Genomic DNA, 22,441 nt, shown 5'->3' on the forward strand with positions numbered 1-22,441 from the left:
CTGACGCGCTGAACACGAATCCGAAGTCCGTTTTGCTCCATCATGTCAGGATTTTTTTCTAACCTCAAAAAATCTGTCGGATTTTGAGAGGTATGCTATTTTTTCTTAAATTAATGGATTTACTACAAACTTGGTAGCTAGGGGTTTTTTGGGTCGCTGATGACAAATTTGAAGTTAGATTTTCAAAATTCAAAATGGCGGCTCCAATATGGCGGACGAATTTTTTAAAAGTTAATGGATTTACTTCAAACTTGGTAACTAGGGGTTTTTTGGGTCGCTGATGACGAATTTGAAGTTAGATTTTCAAAATTCAAAATGGCGGATCCAATATGGCGGACGAATTTTTTAAAAGTTAATGGATTTACTTCAAACTTGGTAACTAGGGGTTTTTTGGGTCGCTGATTACGAATCTGAAGTTAGATATTCAAAACTCGAAATGGAAATTCTTATATACATAAGTAAGGTATTCACGTCCTTTTATGGTAGCGCACTTTTTTGTCCTCAAAGGATCTGTGTAATGGTTTTCGTTTCAAATTGGTGCCTCCAGGTACAATATCCCTTTTCAGCATCCAACAGTAGTCGGACATCATATTTACATCCCATCTTCCTTGATAACGACGCTCAAATTCTTTAAGATCTTGATGGAATCGTTCTCCTTGTTCTTCACTGTAATCTCCCAAATTTTCAGGAAATCGATCCCGATGCGAGTCTAAGTAATGCATCTTTTTGCTCATTAAGCATCCTAACTTACCAAAATTTTTAATCATATCACTAACTATTTGCTCCCAATTTTCACTCTTGTGATTACCCAGAAAATTTTCGACAACTGCTTTGAAACTAAGCTATGCGGCTTTCTCCTTTTTATTCATCTTGGTGATAAATTGCTCATCTTTTAACAATTTGCGAATTTGTGGTCCGTCGAAAACCCCTTCTTTTAGTTTCGCATCAGATTTTTCTGGAAACTTTTGTTCCAGGTATTTAAAACAGTTTCCTTCTTTATCTAAGGCTTTGACAAATTGTTTCATTCCTCCTAGTTTTGTGTGTAAGGATGGAATTATCACCTTTGAAGGGTCGATTAGGGGATTTTCTATTATATTTTTTGAACCTGGTTCGAAATAATTTCTTTTTGGCCATTGTTTTTTAATGTAGTGATTTGCTCGATCTCTACTGTCCCACAAACACAGGAAACATGGTGTTTTTGTAAAACCTGATTGTTGTCCAAGTAGTATGCTTAAAATCTTAAAATCTCCACAAATTTGCCAGTTGTGTTCTCGGTATCTAATTTTATCCAATACTAGTTTCATATATTCATAGTTTTCTTTCATTTCCGTTGAATGCGCCATTGGAATTGGAGCATAAATATTAGTATTATGTAGTAGTACTACTTTTAAACTTCTTTTCGAAGAGTCAATAAATAGTCTCCAATTTTCATCTTTGTATATATTTGTTTTTAATTTATTCATGAGTCCGACAACATCTGAGCAATATACCAACGACGGATTTTCATCTTTTGTAAAATATTGTCGGAATTCTTTTTCTCTGTCTCGATAAAAGCTAGCTGTTGTGCCTTTTGATAACAAGTTTTTCTTCTTCAACACTGATGCTAGGTGTTCTGCACAATCCTTCGGCAATTTTAAATCTCTAATGAGATTGCTAAGTTCTTCTTGGTTAAACGTTTGTCGAATCTTTATCTCCTGTTCATCATACGGAAGGTAATAGTCGTCCTCATCATCGGTTTTCATGTCTTTATTTTCAAAATCTAGAACATCTTCAGTTGAACTGTCAATTTCCAAGGTTTTGGGAGAAGAAGGTGGATTGCATGAAATTTCTGGTTTTTTTACAGTGGGGACATTAGCATACAATATGTTATTTTTATTTTTATCCTTGCACATTGGTGTTGCAAAAATAACACTCTTTTTGATTTAATGGTTTTTCCCACAAAGTTGGCTTTATAAACTTTAGTTTATCCTTTTTTTTATGATTCCAACGAGTTAACATTGTGTAACAGGAACTGCAAATTTTGTGTGGAACAAAATTTTTATCCTGATTGGTTATCTCAAGATCAAAATAATCTTTGTAGATCTGTTTGATATTTTCATTTATTGATTTACGATTTTTGGGGACATCGAATTGTCCACATATGTAACAAAATGCATCTGCATTGCTGTTGCATAAGTGTTCCGACGTTGTTACTGCAAAATTAAGTTTTGAAGCCTTTGGAGTTTTATTATTGTTTTGATTTTGAGAAGCCATGATTTATGTGAAATCCTGCACGTTAGGGATCCTGGCCCGATCGCAGGTGAGTCCGCCGTCCTAGGGGTGATAACCCTCATACCTCCCCAGGCCTAAGTATGAGAGCTTTCCGACTTTGACGAGGACAAAGTCAACTCGTCGTCGGACACACTACGGCATCATCCTCACACCCTAACGTCCCCCTGCAGGGCAGCGCGCCTACGCTGGCTTCGTTACTTCGATAAACAGGAAACGAATCATTCTACATATCCCCTTTTGGGGCAGTTGTCATCGCCTAATACATTTATCGAAGCAGCAGGATTAGTATTGTGCTGAAACACAATAAAAGTGCAAGGCGTACAAGGTAAACAATGTATTTTTAAGGAATAAGATAGTGAAGGATAGAGGATATTAAAGTTCCTTTTTATCTCGTTGCTTAAAAATTTATTATTTAACTTTTACATCTTATTGTCACATTATTACCTCAATGAAAAAAGTTTTGTGCATTTGCCGAATTGATCTCTATGATGCAATGAGACCCAACTGTCAGTTCTTAAGAGTAGTTCATTACAAAACAAAAAATTACAGTTCCCGCTACACAACACTCTACCAAAAAATCTTTCGGAGCAGCCACACGGAAAAAATTTCTGTTCACTGTTTATCTCTATATGTGCACCAATGGTCCTTAATTACAGTACAAATCTTACACTTTGAAAAGGGTTCATATACGGCCCTTTTTAGAGACAGCAAACGCACTTCTATCGGACAACCTCTGCATCAACTGCACTGGAAGTGAGACAAGCGGTGCACGCACATTTTTTCCGTGCAGGGGGTTCAAAATGTGAAAGTCTGACTATAGATTCGTAATCAGCGACCCAAAAAACCCATAGATACCAAGTTTGAAGTAATCTAATCTGACACCGAGATCGAGCTGGATTTTCCTCAAGAGGGGAAAGTAAGCACCTAGGTTATAGAACCCATTGTACCAAACTCCAGTTCGCTCGTTTGTAGCAACTTCTTAGAGTCCTGTTCTTCTCCAGAAGTCCAGTATCTCTTCTATCGATAGGTTGCTCACCTGCTTAAAGTCAATAATTGCTTGACCCCAGCTAGATAGCCTGATCCTAGCTAACGCTGGGCATTCAGATAATATGTGAGTCGAAGTTTCGTTACTTTCCCCACACAGTCTGCACATAGGTGAAACTTGTCTGCCTATTTTATGCTGATGGTAGTTCAATAGTCCATGACCCGTAAGTAGACAAACTACGGTTCTAACTCTGATCTTATCGAGTTTTAGGAGATCGCTCGCTCGCCTCCTATTGAGTGCTAACCCCAACAGAGTTTTCGCTTGCCTTCCCACCCCAACGCTAGCCCAATACTTGTCATGTTCCTTTTCACCCCATCTTTCTATGGCTCCCTTAACCAAGCATGGCATTATTGCCACTGCTGGTTCAGGACCTATAAATTTCGTCTCGGAACCGGTTTTCGCCAAGACGTCTACTCTTTCATTACCCTTGATTCCCGAGTGACCCGGTACCCAAATCAATGAAAGTCTATTTACTGAACCCAACTCATCTAGTACGCTGCGGCATTCCCAGACGAGTTTTGATTCTATTGTGGGATTTTTCAGAGCCCCTAAGGCCGCTTGACTATCCACACAAATACTAATCCTCTTGCCCTTTGTTCCATTTCGAATGGATATTTGGGCGCAAGTTAAAATCGCACAGACCTCTGCCTGCCAGACCGTGGCATATTGTCCTAATGACTCAGCCACTTTAATGCGGCCAGTTTTCCGATAAATTCCGAAGCCTGCACCGCAGTCCATCTTGGAGCCATCTGTATACCAGACTTCGTCCCCAAGTGGAAAACCTTTCTTCCAGTCTATTCTGGAAGGTGTAATGATCTTAAAGCGGGGTTTAAATTTCACCCTCTTGATCATTCTATCTTGCACCATACTTAATTCTGGTATTGATAGAATTGAGCGTGGAAGCTTGGTGTGTAAACCACCAACCCTCCACCTTCCCTGCGCAGTTAACCTGCTCATAGTAAGAGCCGCCTTTTTCACCGCGGCAATATGCAGAGGTACCTCGGCAAGCATGAATCCCATGCAGCTGTTGGCGTGGTCCCCATTGCCCCCGTAATACCCCTGAAAATCATTGCCTGCAGTTGGCCTAGTTTCTCTTTAACCGTTATCAGTTGAGTCCTAGACCACCAGACAACCACCGCGTGAAGAAACCTTGGTTTTAAGATCATCTGATAGAGCCAGTTGACCATATTAGGCCTTAGTCCCCACGATGACCCTATCGCCCTTCTACACGCCCAAAACGCGGTACAAAACCTGCCATACTGATATTCGAAATGTTCCCTCCAAACCAGTTTTTTATCCAGTATTACTCCCAGATACTTAGCCGATTCAGAAAAGGAAATCTTTTTTCCATAAAATATCGGTTTTTTCAAACTCGGTACCTTATATTTTCTTGTGAAAACTACTATGTTCGTTTTCTCTGGGTTTACAGAAAGTCCAGTCAGATTGCACCAATCCCTGACAATCTTAAGTGCACGTTCCGTAAGTTCTAAGAGGGTCTCGATTGCGTGCCCTCTTATAATTATAAGGAAATCATCCGCATAACTTTGCGTATAATAACCCTGGCTATTGAGGTTCCTAATTAACTCATCTGCCACCAAGCACCACAATAAAGGAGAAAGGACTCCACCCTGTGGGCACCCTTTTGAGACCAGGCCTGTTACCTTAGCCTCACCATATTCCGCTTCCAGGGCCCTTTCTCGAAGCATGCTGTCGATCCACTTAACTAGCGGCTCGGGCACACCTCGCATCCTGGCTGCCCTACAAATGGCTTTACTAGAAGTGTTAGGGAAGGCACCTTCGATATCAAGAAAGGTGCCAACCGCATAACCCCCGCTGCTAATTTGTCCCTCTATTCTGCCTACTGCCGAATGGAGGGCTGTTTCTACTGAGAAGCCTGCTCTATATGCATGCTGTCCCTGATGCAGGGGAAAATCTCTAAGACATTCCTGTCTAATAAAATTATCCACCAGTTTCTCTAACGTCTTTAATATAAAAGAGGTTAGGCTAATTGGCCTGAAGTCCTTCGCCGCAGTATACCCTGACCGACCGGCCTTCGGAATAAACACAACCCTCGTCTTTTTCCAAGACTCCGGTGTATAACTTAGAGCTATACAAGCTCTCATAATTTTACACAGGGGTACTCTAATACAATCCAATCCCTTTTGCAAAAGAACCGATTATATGCCGTCCCCCCTGAAGCTTTAAATGGTTTGAAAGTGCTTATTGCCCAATCAATCCCTTCCGGAGTTACAACCCTGGCTGCTAGTTTCCAGTGTTCCCGATATCCTCGGTTCCTACTTGGTCCTATGCCATGGCTGTTCTCCAGACCTTCTCTAAAGTCCGGGAAGTTTACCTTCATCAAGTGCTTTAGACACTCCCTTTTATCCTGGGCATACTGCCCATTAGGCAGCTTAATAGTAGTTAATTTTGCCATTGGGTCTCGAGCTAGTACTTTATGAAGCCTTGAAGCTTCTGGTACCCTCTCGATTCCCTCGCAAAAACTTCTCCAGCTGACACCCCTTGCCCTCTCTACTTCTTTCTTGTAAGAATCGCGAGCGGTATGATATTCATCCCATGCTCGCTGATGCCTACGTTTCTTAGCCTTATTAAAGAGCTTTCTTACGGTTTTCCTATGTTCCTCCAAACGGGGGGTCCACCATTTACCGCCCCCATTGAAGCCCATTTTCTTAACTACACAGTTCCTTTCAAAGGAACAGATAATAGAATCTCGCAGATATTCCGCTGCAAGCTCTAACTCCTCCATCGTTCCATAGGAAGTGGGGAAGCACGCCATGGAGGCCCTGAGGTCTTCACTATATGAAGCCCAGTCGGTACTCCTAGGATTACGACCCCACTTCTGTTCCCGATCCTTCGATTCCAATCTAAACGTAATAAGCCTGTGGTCTGAGAGGGAATCCTCATCAGACACCCTCCAGTCCCTCACGCCCTCACACAAAGACTTGGAACAGATCGTAATATCCAACACCTCTTTTCTGTTAACAGTAACAAAAGTCGGCTCATTACCCTGATTTAAAATGTCTAAATCTGTATCTAACAGAAAATCTAAAAGTCTTCTGCCTCTGTCATTAATGTCTGTGCTACCCCAAACAACATGATGCGCATTAGCATCACACCCTATTAACAAGAGAAGCCCTCGCCTTTGGCAGTAATCTACCAACCTCTCCACCTCTCTTGGTGGTGCAGGTTCATCCCCTGTTCCCGGAAAGTAAGCGGACGCTATTACCACCTCCCTTTTATTTCCGTTCTTTTCTAGATACTTAGCTTTAACTACAGCTAAGTCCCTAGTAGTTAATTCCAAAAGTGGGAAAGCATCTAGACCTTTATAGATCAGACACGCCCTTGGAACTGGTTCCTGTGGTAAACTAACCAGCTCGCCACAGCCGTTAAGACCTCTAATTCTCCCCTTGAAAACCCAAAGTTCTTGAATAAAGGCTAAAGCTGTCTGCATCTTTGTCAAGCTCTTGGCTAAAATCGCCGAAGCGCCCTTACAATGATGCAAATTAATCTGCGCACAATGAATCCCGGAAGCAGCCATTTTTAATGCTGATTCAAAGTTTGAAGTAAATCCATTAACTTTTAAAAAATTCGTCCGCCATATTGGAGCCGCCATTTTGAATTTTGAAAATCTAACTTCAAATTTGTCATCAGCGACCTAAAAAACCCCTAGTTACCAAGTTTGAAGTAAATCCATTAATTTAAGAAAAAATAGCCTACCTCTCAAAATCCGACAGATTTTTTGAGGTTAGAAAAAAATCCTGACGTGATGGAGCAAAACGGACTTCGGATTCGTGTTCAGCGCGTCAAAATACATAGGAAATGACTAGTCTGGTCTGCCGCGCACGACACTTTTTTTTTGTGGGGCTGTGTAATCGAGTCAGTCAAAATATAAAATAAATGAACTAAAAAGAGTTGTAAAAATGAAAAGGTTTTTTTATTTTAAGTAAATTAAAATTTTTTTTACTTATATTAAATTCTTATTTCCCTAAAAATTCATGTCGAGAAACATGTTTTTCATAATTTTCTCATTACCAGAAATTTGCGGTTTTCATTAATTTATCGATAATTAAACGGATAGATTTCATTGGTTCTTTAAAAAAATGAAAAGGGCCCATTTTGTCGGTCATTTGCAAAAAAAATCTTTATTTTAAAAATGGAGGTGTAATTGTGTAATTGTCGAAATAAAAATTTGGATATTGCATCAATTTTTTCATTTGTTTACGGTGATTTTTGTGACACGAGTCGAGGTCGAGGGCGCCCCGAGACCTCCACTCGTGTCACAAAAATCATCGTGAACAAATTGGCTGCCTTTATTCCCGTATTACATACGATATTTTTTATTTCTAATGCACAAAAGTGTCGATTTCAGATAGCAGACGACAGGGAGTAAAAGTCATTCACTTGTTCGACTTGTATGAAAATGGCGGCCTTTTTTACCTTGGGCAAAAAAAGCATGGGCCCAACTGTTTTTTTGCCCTTGGAAAAAAATCGCTATTTTCATACGGTCGAACAAATAAATGACTGTTCAAAACAGGCAAAAAAAGGCTTTTTTAGTATATATTATTAAAATAACTATGACATTTATTTAAAAAATTTCTTTTACATGTAAAAAATAATTTATTTAAGAATTTGTTAAAAAAAATTTTTCATTTTTATTTCAAAATGGCGGCGATATACGCCATTTTCGAAAATGCCCATTCTCGGTGGTAAGATCGATTCCAAACTTTCTATAACAGATAAAACCAAAAACGAAGTAGCATTCTCTTCGTTAGATATTTCTTTAGGTGTGGAACCTCAAAAAGTGGAATTTTCTCCCTCCCCCCTTTTTAAAGAGTCCTTTTTCTCTAAAATATGCAAAAAAAGGTGTTTTTATTCAGAATTTCCCTTATAAAATAAAGAGAGTTGGAAATTTTCCAGTTTTTAAGGTTCCACTTATAGGCATGATGACGCTGAATCAAAAGCCGTTTGATTTTTTAAAATCGCTTTAGAAGAACTCGAGATATCACTCTTTCCAGATCAAAAAAAGATATTTTGAGAAAAACGCATTTTAAGTTTTTGTTCATAAGTTTTGAAATTTTTTTTAAAAAATCATCGGATTTGCTTGAAAATCGTTACTCGGGGGTTTTCGAGGTCGCTAATTACGAATATTGAATCAGATTTTTAAAATTCAAAATAGCGAATCCAATATGGCGGACATTCTTTTTTTAAAATCATTGGACTTGCTTGAAAATCGTTACGGGGGGTTTTGGGGTCGCTGATTACGAATATGACATAATTTTTTAAAAATTAAAAATGGTGGATGCAATATGGTGGACGAAAAAAAAAATTAAACGAAAAAAAAAATTAAAATAAAAAAATTTTCTTTTCCGCCATGTTGGATCCCCCATTTTCAATTTTGAAAATTTGATATCTAATTTTTGATCAGCAACACCAAATACATTTTTGTTTGTCTTTTTTAAAAAATGCAAATGAGAAAACATTTAAATCATACGATTGCTTATCCGCATACAAAAACATCTTTGACATGGCGAAGAATAAGGATGTATAATTTTTGTTTTACTTCGAATTTTGCAATATTATTTTAGGAGAGTATTCTTGACACTATAAAAAATCCGAAAATAAAAACAAAAAAAAATTTCTGGGCCCGCATTTTATTTACAAAATAAAGCTATATTTTTGTTAAGCGCCATATTATTCGCCATATTGGATCCGCCATTTTGAATTTAATTTTAATTAAAATTTTCGAAATTATGTGTCAAATGCTTAATAAATAAAGCATTAACTAACAATTTATTTTGCATAAATAATTATGAATTTTAAAAATTTTTATTGTTATTAATAGAGGCAGTATTTTTGTATATTTCTGCCAAATATTTTTTTTATCAAAAAGCAACGAAAAAATAGTAAATTTTCTAAAAAGGTACTTTAAAGTTTAATTGTTTATAACTAATTGAAAAATTAAAATTTTTGAAAACGCATTCCAGGAATGTTTTTGTATCACCCGGCTGTAACAAATTATGTATAGACATAATGCAAATTCAAAAAGATTTTAGGTGGCCCAGTTCAGAAATTTTGACTCGTGAGTTGCTCCCGGGAATCGCCCAGGAAACTCCGGGAACTTTTTCACCTTAAACTCTTTTACAAAACATTAAACATACTACAAAAATGCACACGAATCCAATTGATTATATTGCACATAAAATAACAATCGTATAACATTAAGATACGCAGGAATTTGCGAAAGTTATTGACAAATTAAATTAATGTGATTTTAGATACCTATCACATTTATAATTTGCTCTTGTGATCAAGACTTCGTTTTTACATAAAAGATTTTGTATCTCTAGTCAACTCGCCCAGAATTGTTGTAACTTCTCGCGAGGTAATTGTATTTGAATCTCTCGTGGTGGCAAATTTGTTTTTAATCTCGGAAAAATGTCAGTCAATCTATCACGCGACGCACGACCAAAATGTAACTCGAATTGTACGGCTTCTGTACTCTGATAGCTAATTAAATTTAAATAATTGTGCATTTCTCTGAAGACTATAACACATTAGTTTACATAGCACAAACTGATTGTTATTATCTATTATCATCTCTTAAACGAAATTAAGACACAAAAATCAGCGACGATGTTATCTAAGCTATTGCAGTGCGAAATTTTAAACACGAATTCCTGCAAGCATAAAACCCAACGAGTTAACCTTGCGTTTTGAAAAGGCGTTGATAAGAGAAATGTCAACCCCTGATGATCTGTTATTATTTCGAATTTTCAGACAATAAGGTATATGCGAAATTTTATCACCGAGTAAATAATTGCTAATTTATAATATTAATAATTATAAAATTTAATTATATTATATTATATATTATATTATAAGTATATTATTATATTATTATTATATTTATTTAATTATAATTAATTAATAATTGCTTTTTTTGAACTCGACTTGACTCCAAACTCAACTTAGATCTCCTATGAATTCTAATGGAATCTGCTAATATCTGCGAACTGAATCTGTACTCGAAAAGCATTTCGCGCCCCTTTAAATTTTTTGTAACAATTTCTCGATTTTTTGGTGGACATTCATTATCAGAGAATATATGCGCATTTATGAATCACGCATAAAGACATAATCAAACTTTTCCATTCTTCTGTGGAACTACATGCAAAGGGTTACCATGGCTACTGTCCGAGAGTCACGATTGTTTTCTTATTTTTTAAAACGATTCTTCGATTTGTTACTCAAAATTTTTTTCGTTATTAATCATTTGTCTTAAATACTTTGTATTACTCGATTCATTATTTATGGCGTATCCCGAATTCGAAATTTCTTTAATCTCCTCGAAATCGAAATTTCTTCATATTATCATCGTACCAAAATATACCGCTCCAATACATAACACAACATGCCGGCTTTCTTTCACGAGACATCCAAAATTAATTCGACATTTTTATTTTCAAATGATCGTAAAATGTTTCCAAAAACGCTGTAACTTCACTCCCGCCATCAACGAGTACCGCTGTTTCCTGATCCGCAATCGAATCCCGGAATTAACGATTTTTGTTTCAATCTCGATAATTTCGGGCTCTACGTCCCAAAACAGTTCATCGATAACTTTGGACATGTTGTTTTTCTTCATTGTTCTAACATTTGATGTTGTTGCGTTCTGTTCGGACCCATTTTTACGCTCTCCAGCCGTATATCTTTTTTCATTATTTTCGTGGTTTCCTGTATGACCCTGTCTCGAAAACGATATCGATCTTTGTTTTCAATTTAACGACCGCTATTTTCCTCATTATTGCGCGTACAATTATCAGAATTTGATACATCTCGTTGTTGTTTTGTTCTTTCATATTGCTTTGAGGATTGTCTTTAATTCGTTTCCCCTGTTATTATTATTATATAATCATACATCACCTCCTGATTTCGATCTAGTCCCATCCAAACGCGCCAAATATTACAATATTTTTGAAGTTTCGTTGTAATGTATCGCAACTAGAACATCGTGTGCTCTTTGTGGCAATTGTCTAACTATTAAGAGGACGCCTAAGTCGATAAATGGAAAAAACATAATTTTTTTTATTTGATTATTTTAAAATAAACTTTTTTAGAAACTGAATCAAATTTAAAAGTCAAAATGGAACTATGCACGATAGGCTTCGAGAAAGCAAGTCAGTTCTTAACATACCATCACACCGGACTTGTAAAATGCAAAGATCCATTGTTATTAGAGGCTCAAAATTATGGAACAAACTTCCTACTCAAATTAGAGATGCGTCAAACCGTCCACGCGTATCAGGACGATTACACGCGACTCTGAAAATACATGCCATCACTTTTTCAATCATATCTCCTAAATAAAAGGAGATACAAGAAAAAATTAAATACGGTTAGAAAGCTGATTAAATTTTGCGTCAAATAAGCTATCTTTGAAGTTATTTTGTTAACTTTTTTTTGAGTTGTAGAGTGAGAAAGAAATAAAAAAATTATCAAATTTTCTCATTTCTATCTCTTGAATTCAACTTTTTCAAAAATCTAAAAAAATTTAGATAACATTTTTCTAAAAACACAGAAACCTTCGTTAGAATTTCAGCATTAAAATAAGTCTTCGAAAATTAAAAAGGGCTAATCCGTCTTCGATATATCATTAAAAATGTGAAGCTGTGTTTCGACCGATTGATGCATTGAAATTCAACTGTCACGACTCGATTCTGACTTCGCTCGGCAGCGAATGAGAGAGAAAGCAGGGACGAATTCATGCGAAGGAACGATGAACTTTCGAGTTTCTTTATATAACTCGTGAAACATAATTATTTATTATTCCCCATAATAAATCCGTCCTTCGTCGGCTTAGTGGAAAACTGTACCATTTCAGGTATTCGTTATAAACTGTATACCATTTCGGTAAATTGTTTTAAAACATACCATTTCGAGAAAAAAAGTTTTTTGATTTTTTTCCAAGTTTGTCAACACTGCTGCTAGACATAAAATAAGGTTATGCTTTTTTAAAAAACGGTATCTTAAATATACTCTTGTTCATCTTTTCAATGTATTAATTCAAAATTTCTAATAATTTAAATTAATTGCTTGTTAATCATTAGAAATTCTTTAGTGCAACGCTTTTATAGATCTTCATCGAAATGGTATGTTTTATAACAAACTTTTGAAATGGTATAGTTTATAACGAATACCTGAAATGGTACAGTTTTCCACTAAGCCGACGCCTTGTTTTCTCTCCCATTCGCAGCAGCGCGATGCTAAAATCGAGTCGTCACAGTTAAATCCAATGCACCAATCGTCGAAACACGTCTTTACATTTTTAATAATATATCGAAAACGGATTAACCTTTTTTAATTTACAAAGGCTTATTTTAAAGCTGAAATTCTAACGAAGATTTCTGTGTTTTTAGAAAAATTTAATTTAAATTTTTGTAGATTTTTGAAAAAGTTGAAATCAAGAGCCAAAAATGAGAAAATTTGATAATTTCTTTTATTTCTTTCTCACTCGACAACTCAAAAAAAGTTAACGAAATGACTTCAAAGACAGCTTACTTTATGCAAAATTTAATCAGCTTTTTAACCGTATTTAAGTTTTTCTTGTATCTCCTTTTATTTAGTAGATAGATTTTTGAAAAAGTTGAAATCAAGAGCCAAAAATGAGAAAATTTGATAATTTTTTTTATTTCTTTCTCACTCGACAACTCAAAAAAAGTTAACGAAATGACTTCAAAGACGGCTTATTTTATGCAAAATTTAATGAGCTTTTTAACCGTATTTAAGATTTTCATATATCTCCTTTTATTTACGAGATATGATTGAAAAAGTGATGGCATGTTTTTTCATAGAGTAGCGTGTAATCGTCCTGATACTCGTGGACGGTAGTGTATATAGTTTTTTTTAATTGTTTTTCTTAAGAAATTATTGCGGAAGAGTGCTAACTGTTATATTATATTATAGTTATTTCCATGACTATTATTACTCTGAAAATTTTGTTACCTTTTATAATTATTGTTTATATGAAATGTTTTCCTTTTTTTTACTGTTTTCATCATTATATTAGAGTGCTATTATTAATATATATGTTATAAATCGAAAATGAATTATATGTAACTGTTCCTTAAAGGGCTCTTTAGCCCTAGGAACTTTATTCAAATAAATAAATTCAGAATGTCATGTGTTTCTCTTTAGTATTTAGTAATTTTAATCTCCTCCTAAATTTGGCTTTCTTATCTTTCGGTCCATGTTTCTTCAAAACCAATGAATCATTTTTAAAGTTTCTTTTTTTAATTTATTCAGTAAGGTTTCCAGATACCAATTAAATAGTTTGACATTATATTAACTTACATAAACAGAGATGAACGTCAAAATATGGGAGAAATTGAGTGTTTTTTTACATTTTTGTTTAAATGTTTATAAAAACAGTAGTAATTCATCTCTTGTTTTATAACTATTTTATTTGGAAACTTGATTATATTTTCAATCGAATGAGACAAAAGCGAAGTCAATTGGATAAATAGTTTTTGAGAAAATTGTACCGAAAGTTGACTCTTTTTGCACTATTTCAAGGCGACTTATGTGTACTCTTAAGTAATTAATCTCAAATTTCTGCATCGACGTTAGACAATACTTTGCACCGTTTAATTGTTCGATAAAATATGCCTGCAGCAATTGATCATTTTGTTGAAACCGTCTATTTGCGATTTCCTGCATACGCGCCTCTATCGAGTAAAATTTTTCTAGGAACTTATCCTTAAAATGTTTGTTACTGATAAATGGTAAAACCCGGACATAAAACTACATTTTTGCTCTCCCAATCATCGCGTCTTCAACCACCAACAATTTTATATCTTTGGTCACATTTTTTTATAAAATGTTTTTCAAGATTCTTTATAAATTCAACTGGATTTGTTTTAATGCTATAAAATTTCGGTAATGTCACGGTTATCTGCAAAGATTGAAAATAACTTAAAATGCCCTTTACAAGATCGTTTTGTCTCCCTGAATAACTACCATTCTGAATACTCTCTCTAGATGGTAATTCATTAATCTCGGGTTTCGAAAATAAATCCCCATTTGTGACTGTCCACGAGAAAACAAGGCTTAGCTCCCAAACGTGAATTTCACAGGGCAAGCGATACCCATCTTTAAAACGATATATTGTCGAAAGTAATTGATATTTTTAACTTCTGACTTTTGCATTTGAAAAAGCAACATAAAATCTGTCGATTACCATAAAAAACTCAAATTGATTTTTTGGACCTAAGCCTTGTTTTCTCGTGGACAGTCACATTTACATTATTTTCGTCATAATCATTTAATGCGCTATTATTTAAAAATTTGTCTCCCTGCATTGTCTTACACGTAAGCGGATGACTCGTTTCATCAATTAGATCATTTTTTTCATTATTTGTCTGAGCATCTTTATCCATCCTCGATGTACCTTTATATAATTGATTCGATTTATTTTGATTTTCCATTTGTATTTTCGACGCTTTATTTGGTTCATTAATGTTTCGTTGTCTCTTTCCATGTTTACTCGTTGATTTTTAACCCTCTGTATTTCGTCCTGCAACTTATCTATCTGAACCTGTTGACTTGTTATTATACTTGCTGTGCTTGGTCGTTTTCGTCTTTCGTTTGTGGGCGAGTCATCATTACATGGAAAAAAATTTACAGTTATATTCAAGAAAATTATAATTTAAACTCTAACTATTTATTATCTATATTTCAAATCTCACATTTACAATTATTGTCTCTTTCTACCACTAATTAAGCATCAATTGTAACAAATTATTATTTTATTATTTGATCCTTACATTTACGCTATTTAGTCAACAAATATATTATATTTATTGTTACAAGTTATCGTCTTTCATAAGAAAATTATGACACTGATTTTCAAATCATCTTAAACTCTTTGACAAAACATTCAACATACTATACATATGCACACTAGCTGAATTGATTATAATAAACATAAAATATAAATTGTATAACATTAAGATCAGCAGGAATTCTTGAAAGTGATTAACAAATTAAAAGAATGTAATTTTAGATATCAAATTTATAATTCTCTTGTACATACTCCCTATAGGCGTTGCACTATATATATTTAGATTGCAGCTCCCTTGTCGCTTAAAATCAAAATATTAATTTCTATAATTATATATATTTTTTGTCGTACCGTCTACCTGGCTCAGGCCTCTTGACCACATTAAATTTCTCTTCTCCTTCCCTTCGTACATTTTTCGTTTCTTATATAGCTATAGCTTTTCACTACTTTTACTATCATTATATCTCCTCGTCTCTACTCTCTCATACTCTCAAAACCCTATCACAAGTTTCGGGTTGAAACGAAACTAAATTCAATTTGTTAATTTAGTTTTGTATCAACTCAGAACCTAATAAAACGGAACTAGACTTTCGGGACGGTTTTTGAGTGTTTTACTAACTAACTAATTCGTATTTTCAACAGGAAGATTTATTATTATTAAAAATATAATATTGTATGCTGGAATACTTAAATTTTGTAATATCATTTTTTTAATAATTATAAAATAACTTGAATTAAAATATTAATAAAAACCTAAAATATATGGGTGCAATTTAGATTGTACTATTATTACACTGTTCGACAAAATTTTTCTACAAGAACAAATTGTTTGATATTGTTTTCGCGATCGTATTGAATAAATTGCAAAAAACGTTAATAAAGACACAATATCGACTTAAATTCAATTGTTAATCGTTACTCGTAAGTTTTTGTTCTCGAAGCTGATGTTAGTTTTGAAAAATACAATATGGCAGATAACTTTTCCTAGTGAAAAAAGTTCTATAAAATGATTCTATAGAATAACTCTACAGAGAATTCTATAGAGTATTCAACGATGTAGAATGAATGAAAAAAAAATGCACAAAAATGAATATTCTGTTTTTTATTCTATAGAATATTATATAAAGCATTCTATAGACTATTATGTAGAATTTATCTAAAAATATTTTATAAAATGCTCTACAGAGTCATTCTATAGAATTTGTCCTATGTGATCGCGGAAACAATATCTGTTGGGCGCGCACGCCGTAAAAAGTTGTTCCTACAATTTTCAGTTATTTCTACATCGTTTTTTGCTTTTGGATGTTAAAGTTCAGGGTTCGTGCTCTTATTGACAATTTTTTTCAAATTAAGTAAAAGTCAATATAGAATTTTAAATTTTAATATTCAAGAACCAAATATTCATGGTGGACCGGACAAAATAATTATAATTTTCCTTTTTACAATAAACATGCATGTAAAATTGATTATACAATGACGCTGTGTACTACTAAACTTTATTTCACGTAAAATATAAATAATTATTCATTTTATTGATAATACATGATGATTTGACCATGCCAATTCTGTGATACCCTGTGCAACTTTCCTGCTTTTAACACAAAAAAATAATTTTTATCCCACATGCACAAAAATGGCGCTTTTAGATAGCTGACGACAGGGAGTAAAGTCACTCATTTGTTCGACCGTATGAAAATGGCGACCTTTTTTCCCCATAGGCAAAAAAAACAATTGGTCCCATGCGTTATTTTTACCCATGGGAAAAAAAGTCCGTCATTTTCATACAAGTCGAAGAAGTGAATTACTCCCTGTCGTCTGCTATCTGAAATCGACACTTTTGTGCATCCACTCGTGTCACAAAAAACACCGTAAACAAATGGCTGCTGCCTTTATACTAATATACTTATTATATTATACTATATTATTATTATATTATATTAAACTTATATTATACTTATTATACTCCTTTATACTATTCTAGTAATAATAGTTGCCGTCAAGATATGCAAATCCGTCCGTTTTAGCCTCAGTCTCCCTTATGTTGAATTTTTTTAAAAATTTTAAAAGGCGCAGAACATTAAAAAAAATTGTTTGTAAACAATTTATTAAATAATTATTAAAAAATTTTCGAATTCTAAACGAAAGTATGTGTTATCCGTTTTATATTTCCGCTTGGTTTATTTAAATTGGTTTATTTATCTAAAAGAAATAAAATTTTGTTTATAAAGTTGCAAAAAAATTCATTTTTTTAAGTTTTATTAAAAAAACTTTTTGGTATTAGGTTAGACACATTTTTAAGGCTAAATAGAAATGTTTTGCTTCCTCATGAGGAAGCTTTGCATTGGTGACGATTTTCAATTTTTCAAAAGAAGGTTATATGGACTCATTTTCATCTAAAACATATGTATATTCAATTATGAGCAAATGTCCAGATGTATGTGTGTGTGTGTGTATGTGTGTATGTGTGTATGTGTGTGTGTGTGTATGTCACAAAAATTGTGTACAAATTATCTCAGACAAATTTTGATGGATTGTCCTGACATTTTGCAGGTTTATTGTAGTCATTAATACCCAAAATCTGACACAAGGATTTTCGAAAATATCTACAAAAATTTTTTTTATACATTTTTTTTAAAATTCAGAAAAAATTTTTTTTGTATTTTTTGAAATAATTTTTTTATTTGTTAATATTTTCATTAATTTTTCTCAAAATTACATTCCTGACAAGAAAACGAATCGATTGATGTATACAAAGTATATATTTTATCAAAATTTATCAAATTAATAAATATTTTTCTTTTTAAAAAAAAATTCAAATTTTGTATTTTTTTCATAATTTATTTAATATTAATATTAATATTTTGAAATGATTATTCTATTATAAAAAAGAAGCAATTGGCAAATGAAAGTGTAAATTTCACCAAATATTTATATAACAACTTATAAATTATAAATGATTTATATAATTTTATTTTTAACAAATCTTCTGGACGAACCCTTTTGTACATAGTTTTTCAAAAGTTTGCAAAACCGCAATTTTTATACATTGAGGAAGCTAAATGGTCATGAAATGAACAACTTGTTTTAACATTTCGGTTTGAAAAAATTTATTTTTCGTAAAAATTTCACGAATTCTGACTTACTTGTTTTTTGAAAAATTAACAATTTGTTTTTTAAATTTAAATATAATTTTTCTAAAAAACTTCTAATATAAAAAATGATTACCTTGCTAGTCTTACTAAGGTTCAAATACTCACTTTTTTGAGTCCAAAAAATTTGGTTATGATTAGTAGGTACATTTTTATTTTTCTAATACATTGCGCGGGCATTCAATCATTTTTGTATAAACGTTTGCAGAGATTAGAGATTTTGTTTAGATTAGTTGTTCAAGTTAGTTTACATTTTACAATGTTCGTCGTAACAGTGTACCTCCCTCATGGTTACACATCAAACGTGAGGGCACTTTGAAAAACGCTTCTCATGTGATGAAAAGTACGGCAAGAAGCAGATCATACAACTTTGCAGTCCCGAGAACGCATCAACCCTACTATCTAAGATAATTTACTTAGATCCGGCAAGGGTCCTGGTGGCAAGTGGACTAACTACGAAATGCCATTAGTAAGAAAAGGATGGTCATATCTCTGTCTTTTTCTTGCTAATGAAATTTTTTAGTTAGTCCTCTTGCCACAAGAACCGTTGCCGGATCTAGGTGAAGTATCTTAACTACTATCGTACGTAAATTCATCTCACCGATTCTGAATTTCTCTGCATACGATTATACAGAGATGATCGAATTATCCCTGTGACATTAGCTTTTCCTTTTGATACGCAGAAGTGCAATCGAATTTTTCACACATATTCTGGACACGTGTACACAGCTTTTAAGCTCTATTGGCGTCCCAAATTCAAAAAAGTTCTTAACGACCCACCCTACCCGACACACAGCACCGACAATCTTTGTGTAAACTTATACAATATGCACCCTACTCCCAGCACCAACAGCGTTTGTGCGAGCATGTTGTGATGGAAAAGGACAAACTTATACAACATGTACCCGACACACGGCACCGACAATCCTTGTGCACGAATGCACAAGAATCCCTTTTCCCTTAAGGCCTTTCTCCAAAAGGTTCCCATAAGTCTGCGTTGCATCGGTTGCTATGGCATTATATGCTAAAATCAACGTAACACAATCATTCGCAGACTTTTGGGATCCTATTGGAGAATGGCCTTTAGAGAAACACACGAATGTGAGTGAGAGAAAATTTTGAATTCTCTTCCTCTCTCACTCTGATGCGCCATCCTTGCTCCGTCAGCTCACAGACAAGCTAGTAGCTGAGCTGTCACCGAGCCTTAAGTTTAACCCGAAATTTCTTGCACAATAATCTGTAGAAGCAATTTTAAATAAACACAATTTAGTGGTAAACGTTCTAGTTACCTTATGTTTACATCTCAATAAACCATTTTACAGTGTTGAATAAAGAATTTGAAAAGGTTGCCTTATGAGATTAATACTCACCGAAACATTTGCTCTGGTTAGTGGCCCGGTCGATAAAGACTTTGGAGGAGATGACGTTACCAAAAGGAATGAACATTTGCATGAGCTCAGCATCACCAAACTCTTGAGGCAGGTGGTAGATAAACAGGTTGCAGCCTTCAGGTCCTGAGATAGAGCATCCTACCATATAAATCAGAGCACATCTAAACATCTAAACTTGAAGTATAATACTCAAGTTAAAATGTTAGTTGACTTTTTGATGAACATTATTTTTCTTGAATGTCGAATGCGTAAGAAACTGAAGTTTATCGTTACATTACACGTAATTAATGAATCCAATTTTCAGCTGTTCATGAATGGTAATGTTAATGAAAGAATGAGAGTGATCGAATCGCGCGATTCTCGTAGCATAAACTCAATTCATACTAACTAACTGGTCGTCAAATTTTCATATAATTAATATTTTCTATTTCTTTAGTTAGATTCAATTTTTTCCAAATGCTGCAAAGAGGGAAGAAATTCAGTGTCTTGGACAAAATTCCGTGGACAACACAAATCTCTACCGATTTTAATTTTCTTTTTTTAAATACTAAGGATGGTTTTTCCTAGGATTCACTACTATAAATTTGAAATTTATTAATCATAACCCCCAATATTTAATAATATTTATTATTTTGCAATAATTATCTAGAAGTATTTAGAGTCATTAATTACTCAAGAAGTTTTGTAACAAGCATTTTGACTAAAGTATAATAATGATTTTATGACATACTCTGAAGAATTAATTTTATACAACTCAGGTGTATTATGGTCACTTTATCTACCTGTACAGGCGCGTACTAAGTTCCTCCTTATAACCCATCAGTCAATAAAGTAACCATTATAGCCCTAGGAAGATAAATGTACCCTTTATCTCCCTAGGGCAATAATGGTTACTTTATTGACCAGCTGGTTTATATGGGAGAACTTAACATGCACCGGTACAGGTAGCATAGAGTAACCATAATCCGCCTTTGTTGTATAAAGCAAAGTATGCAACAAGGAAGGTAACCTCGTTTATGACCTCGCACAATATTGAAAATCTCGGACTTACCTCCCTTGTTGCATAATGTACTATAATCATACTTGAATGCATTTTTAAGAAGTTTTCCTATAGATGCATATAGGTAACTTTCTCTCACTGTTTGAATGAATCTGATTTTTGAAGGTTATGTTTCAATAATTTTAAATTTATAGCAGTGAATCCTTCTAGAAAAAACCTTCCTTAGTATTTAAAAAAAAAGAAAATTTAAATCGGTGGAGGTTCGTGTTGCCGGCAGAATTTTGTCCAAAACATTGTATTTCTTCCCACTGTGGTCTGTAATAAATATTTAACTAAAGGAATAAGTATTTATATTGAGTAGATTGACAAACGACTTGTTAGAATTATTTAAAATTTAATCAAACCATAGGTAATATAATAAATGAAATTTTATTTTTTGTTAATAATAATGATACTGCATAATGAAAAATCATACGATAGTGCATAATAGGATTAATGAATAAATTAAGAAACAATTATTGGCATTGAACACTTAATCTGAAATTCCTTTCAAAATGTCAAAAATTGCTTCAATAATTAGTAAATAATGGGAAGGTAAATAATGGTATTCTTGGGTTTTTGAACTTTTGTTTGACAGACTTTTGACAAATGAACAAATAGATTTCAAGATTATGTGTCTTAAATCATTCATTTAAAAAATAGAAAATTTAACGAAAAAGATAATACAGTAGAACCTTGATAACTCGAAATCCTCAGTATGTCAACAAAATCGTTTTCAGACATTTTTCCAAAAACAATTTTCCGATTGTACAATTTTCCGAAAGTAAAAATTCTGAATACAATTTTCCAAACACAATTTACCAAATATCAATTTTCCAAATTTAAATAATTTTGAATAGACAATTTTCTGAAATTAAAATTGTTTCCAATAAGTATAGTTTGTGAAAATGTTATACTGGTCTATTTGTTTACATTTCCTAGACGAGATATAGTGTGTACTAGCCTGGCCATTTTTGTAAAATTATTTAATATCGATGAGTGTCGGGCTGAAAAAGTTTCCTTTTCATCTAAAAAAACAAATACAAAAACAAAAAAGTGAATGTGTGAATAATTAATGGACCCAAAAACTGATTGAATGTGAAAAAAGAGATTTTATTGAATTTTTTGCAGTAATTTTTAATGTTTCTTTAAAGAAAATATAATATATATGTATATGTTTTAGAGACTTCTTTCGCTAAAATTTTTTTTTTAAATTCAAAAATTGTTGAAGATACGCTATTTTGAATTTTAATATTAATTTTATAAAATTTTGAAAATCTCAGAATATTGTTTGTGAATTTTTATAAAATTTACACATTTTTTACGTAAAAATTTGTAATTTGAAATAAAAATAAAGTTAACAAAAAAAAAATTAATATTTAAATAAAAATTTTTAGGTATATCTCCGGCTCTAGAAGGCTAGCGACAGGAGGTGAAACTTCGGTAGTGGGGATGAGTCAAGAGCCTTTCTTTAACCAGGCGTTTTTCGTTTCGAAAAGTCGCCGGCGCGGTGCTTCTGCACATCACTCATACATTCAAATTCTTGTATACCGTGTGTTTTACATGTGTATATGATATGATTTTAATTTGAGGTTAACTTTAAAGTGCAATCGAGACACAATTTGTGTCATAACGGATATATAGAAATAATGTGAGTGATTATTAAATTAAGTGTTATTCAAATAGTTA

General features: G+C 33.5%; 1 protein-coding gene and 1 long non-coding RNA gene across 16 annotated transcripts in view; one reads left to right on the forward strand and one right to left on the reverse strand.

Annotated features, from left to right (window-relative positions):
- Positions 1–22,441, forward strand: part of LOC122502405 — a 123,172-nt gene that overhangs the window by 84,383 nt on the left and 16,348 nt on the right. The gene's annotated exons all lie outside the window — the stretch shown is intronic.
- Positions 1–22,441, reverse strand: part of LOC122502398 (CUGBP Elav-like family member 4) — an 829,562-nt gene that overhangs the window by 48,377 nt on the left and 758,744 nt on the right. For 14 of the 15 annotated variants that reach the window (XM_043612426.1, XM_043612431.1, XM_043612424.1 and 11 more), the window contains one exon: positions 19,693–19,851. In XM_043612426.1, the coding sequence (XP_043468361.1) occupies positions 19,693–19,851 (159 nt within the window). The remainder of the gene's footprint in view (positions 1–19,692; positions 19,852–22,441) is intronic. The other variant, XM_043612420.1, reaches the window with a different exon arrangement.

The sequence above is a fragment of the Leptopilina heterotoma genome, unplaced genomic scaffold (assembly GCF_015476425.1).
Source record: "Leptopilina heterotoma isolate Lh14 unplaced genomic scaffold, ASM1547642v1 Lhet_228, whole genome shotgun sequence".
NCBI lineage: Eukaryota > Metazoa > Arthropoda > Insecta > Hymenoptera > Figitidae > Leptopilina > Leptopilina heterotoma.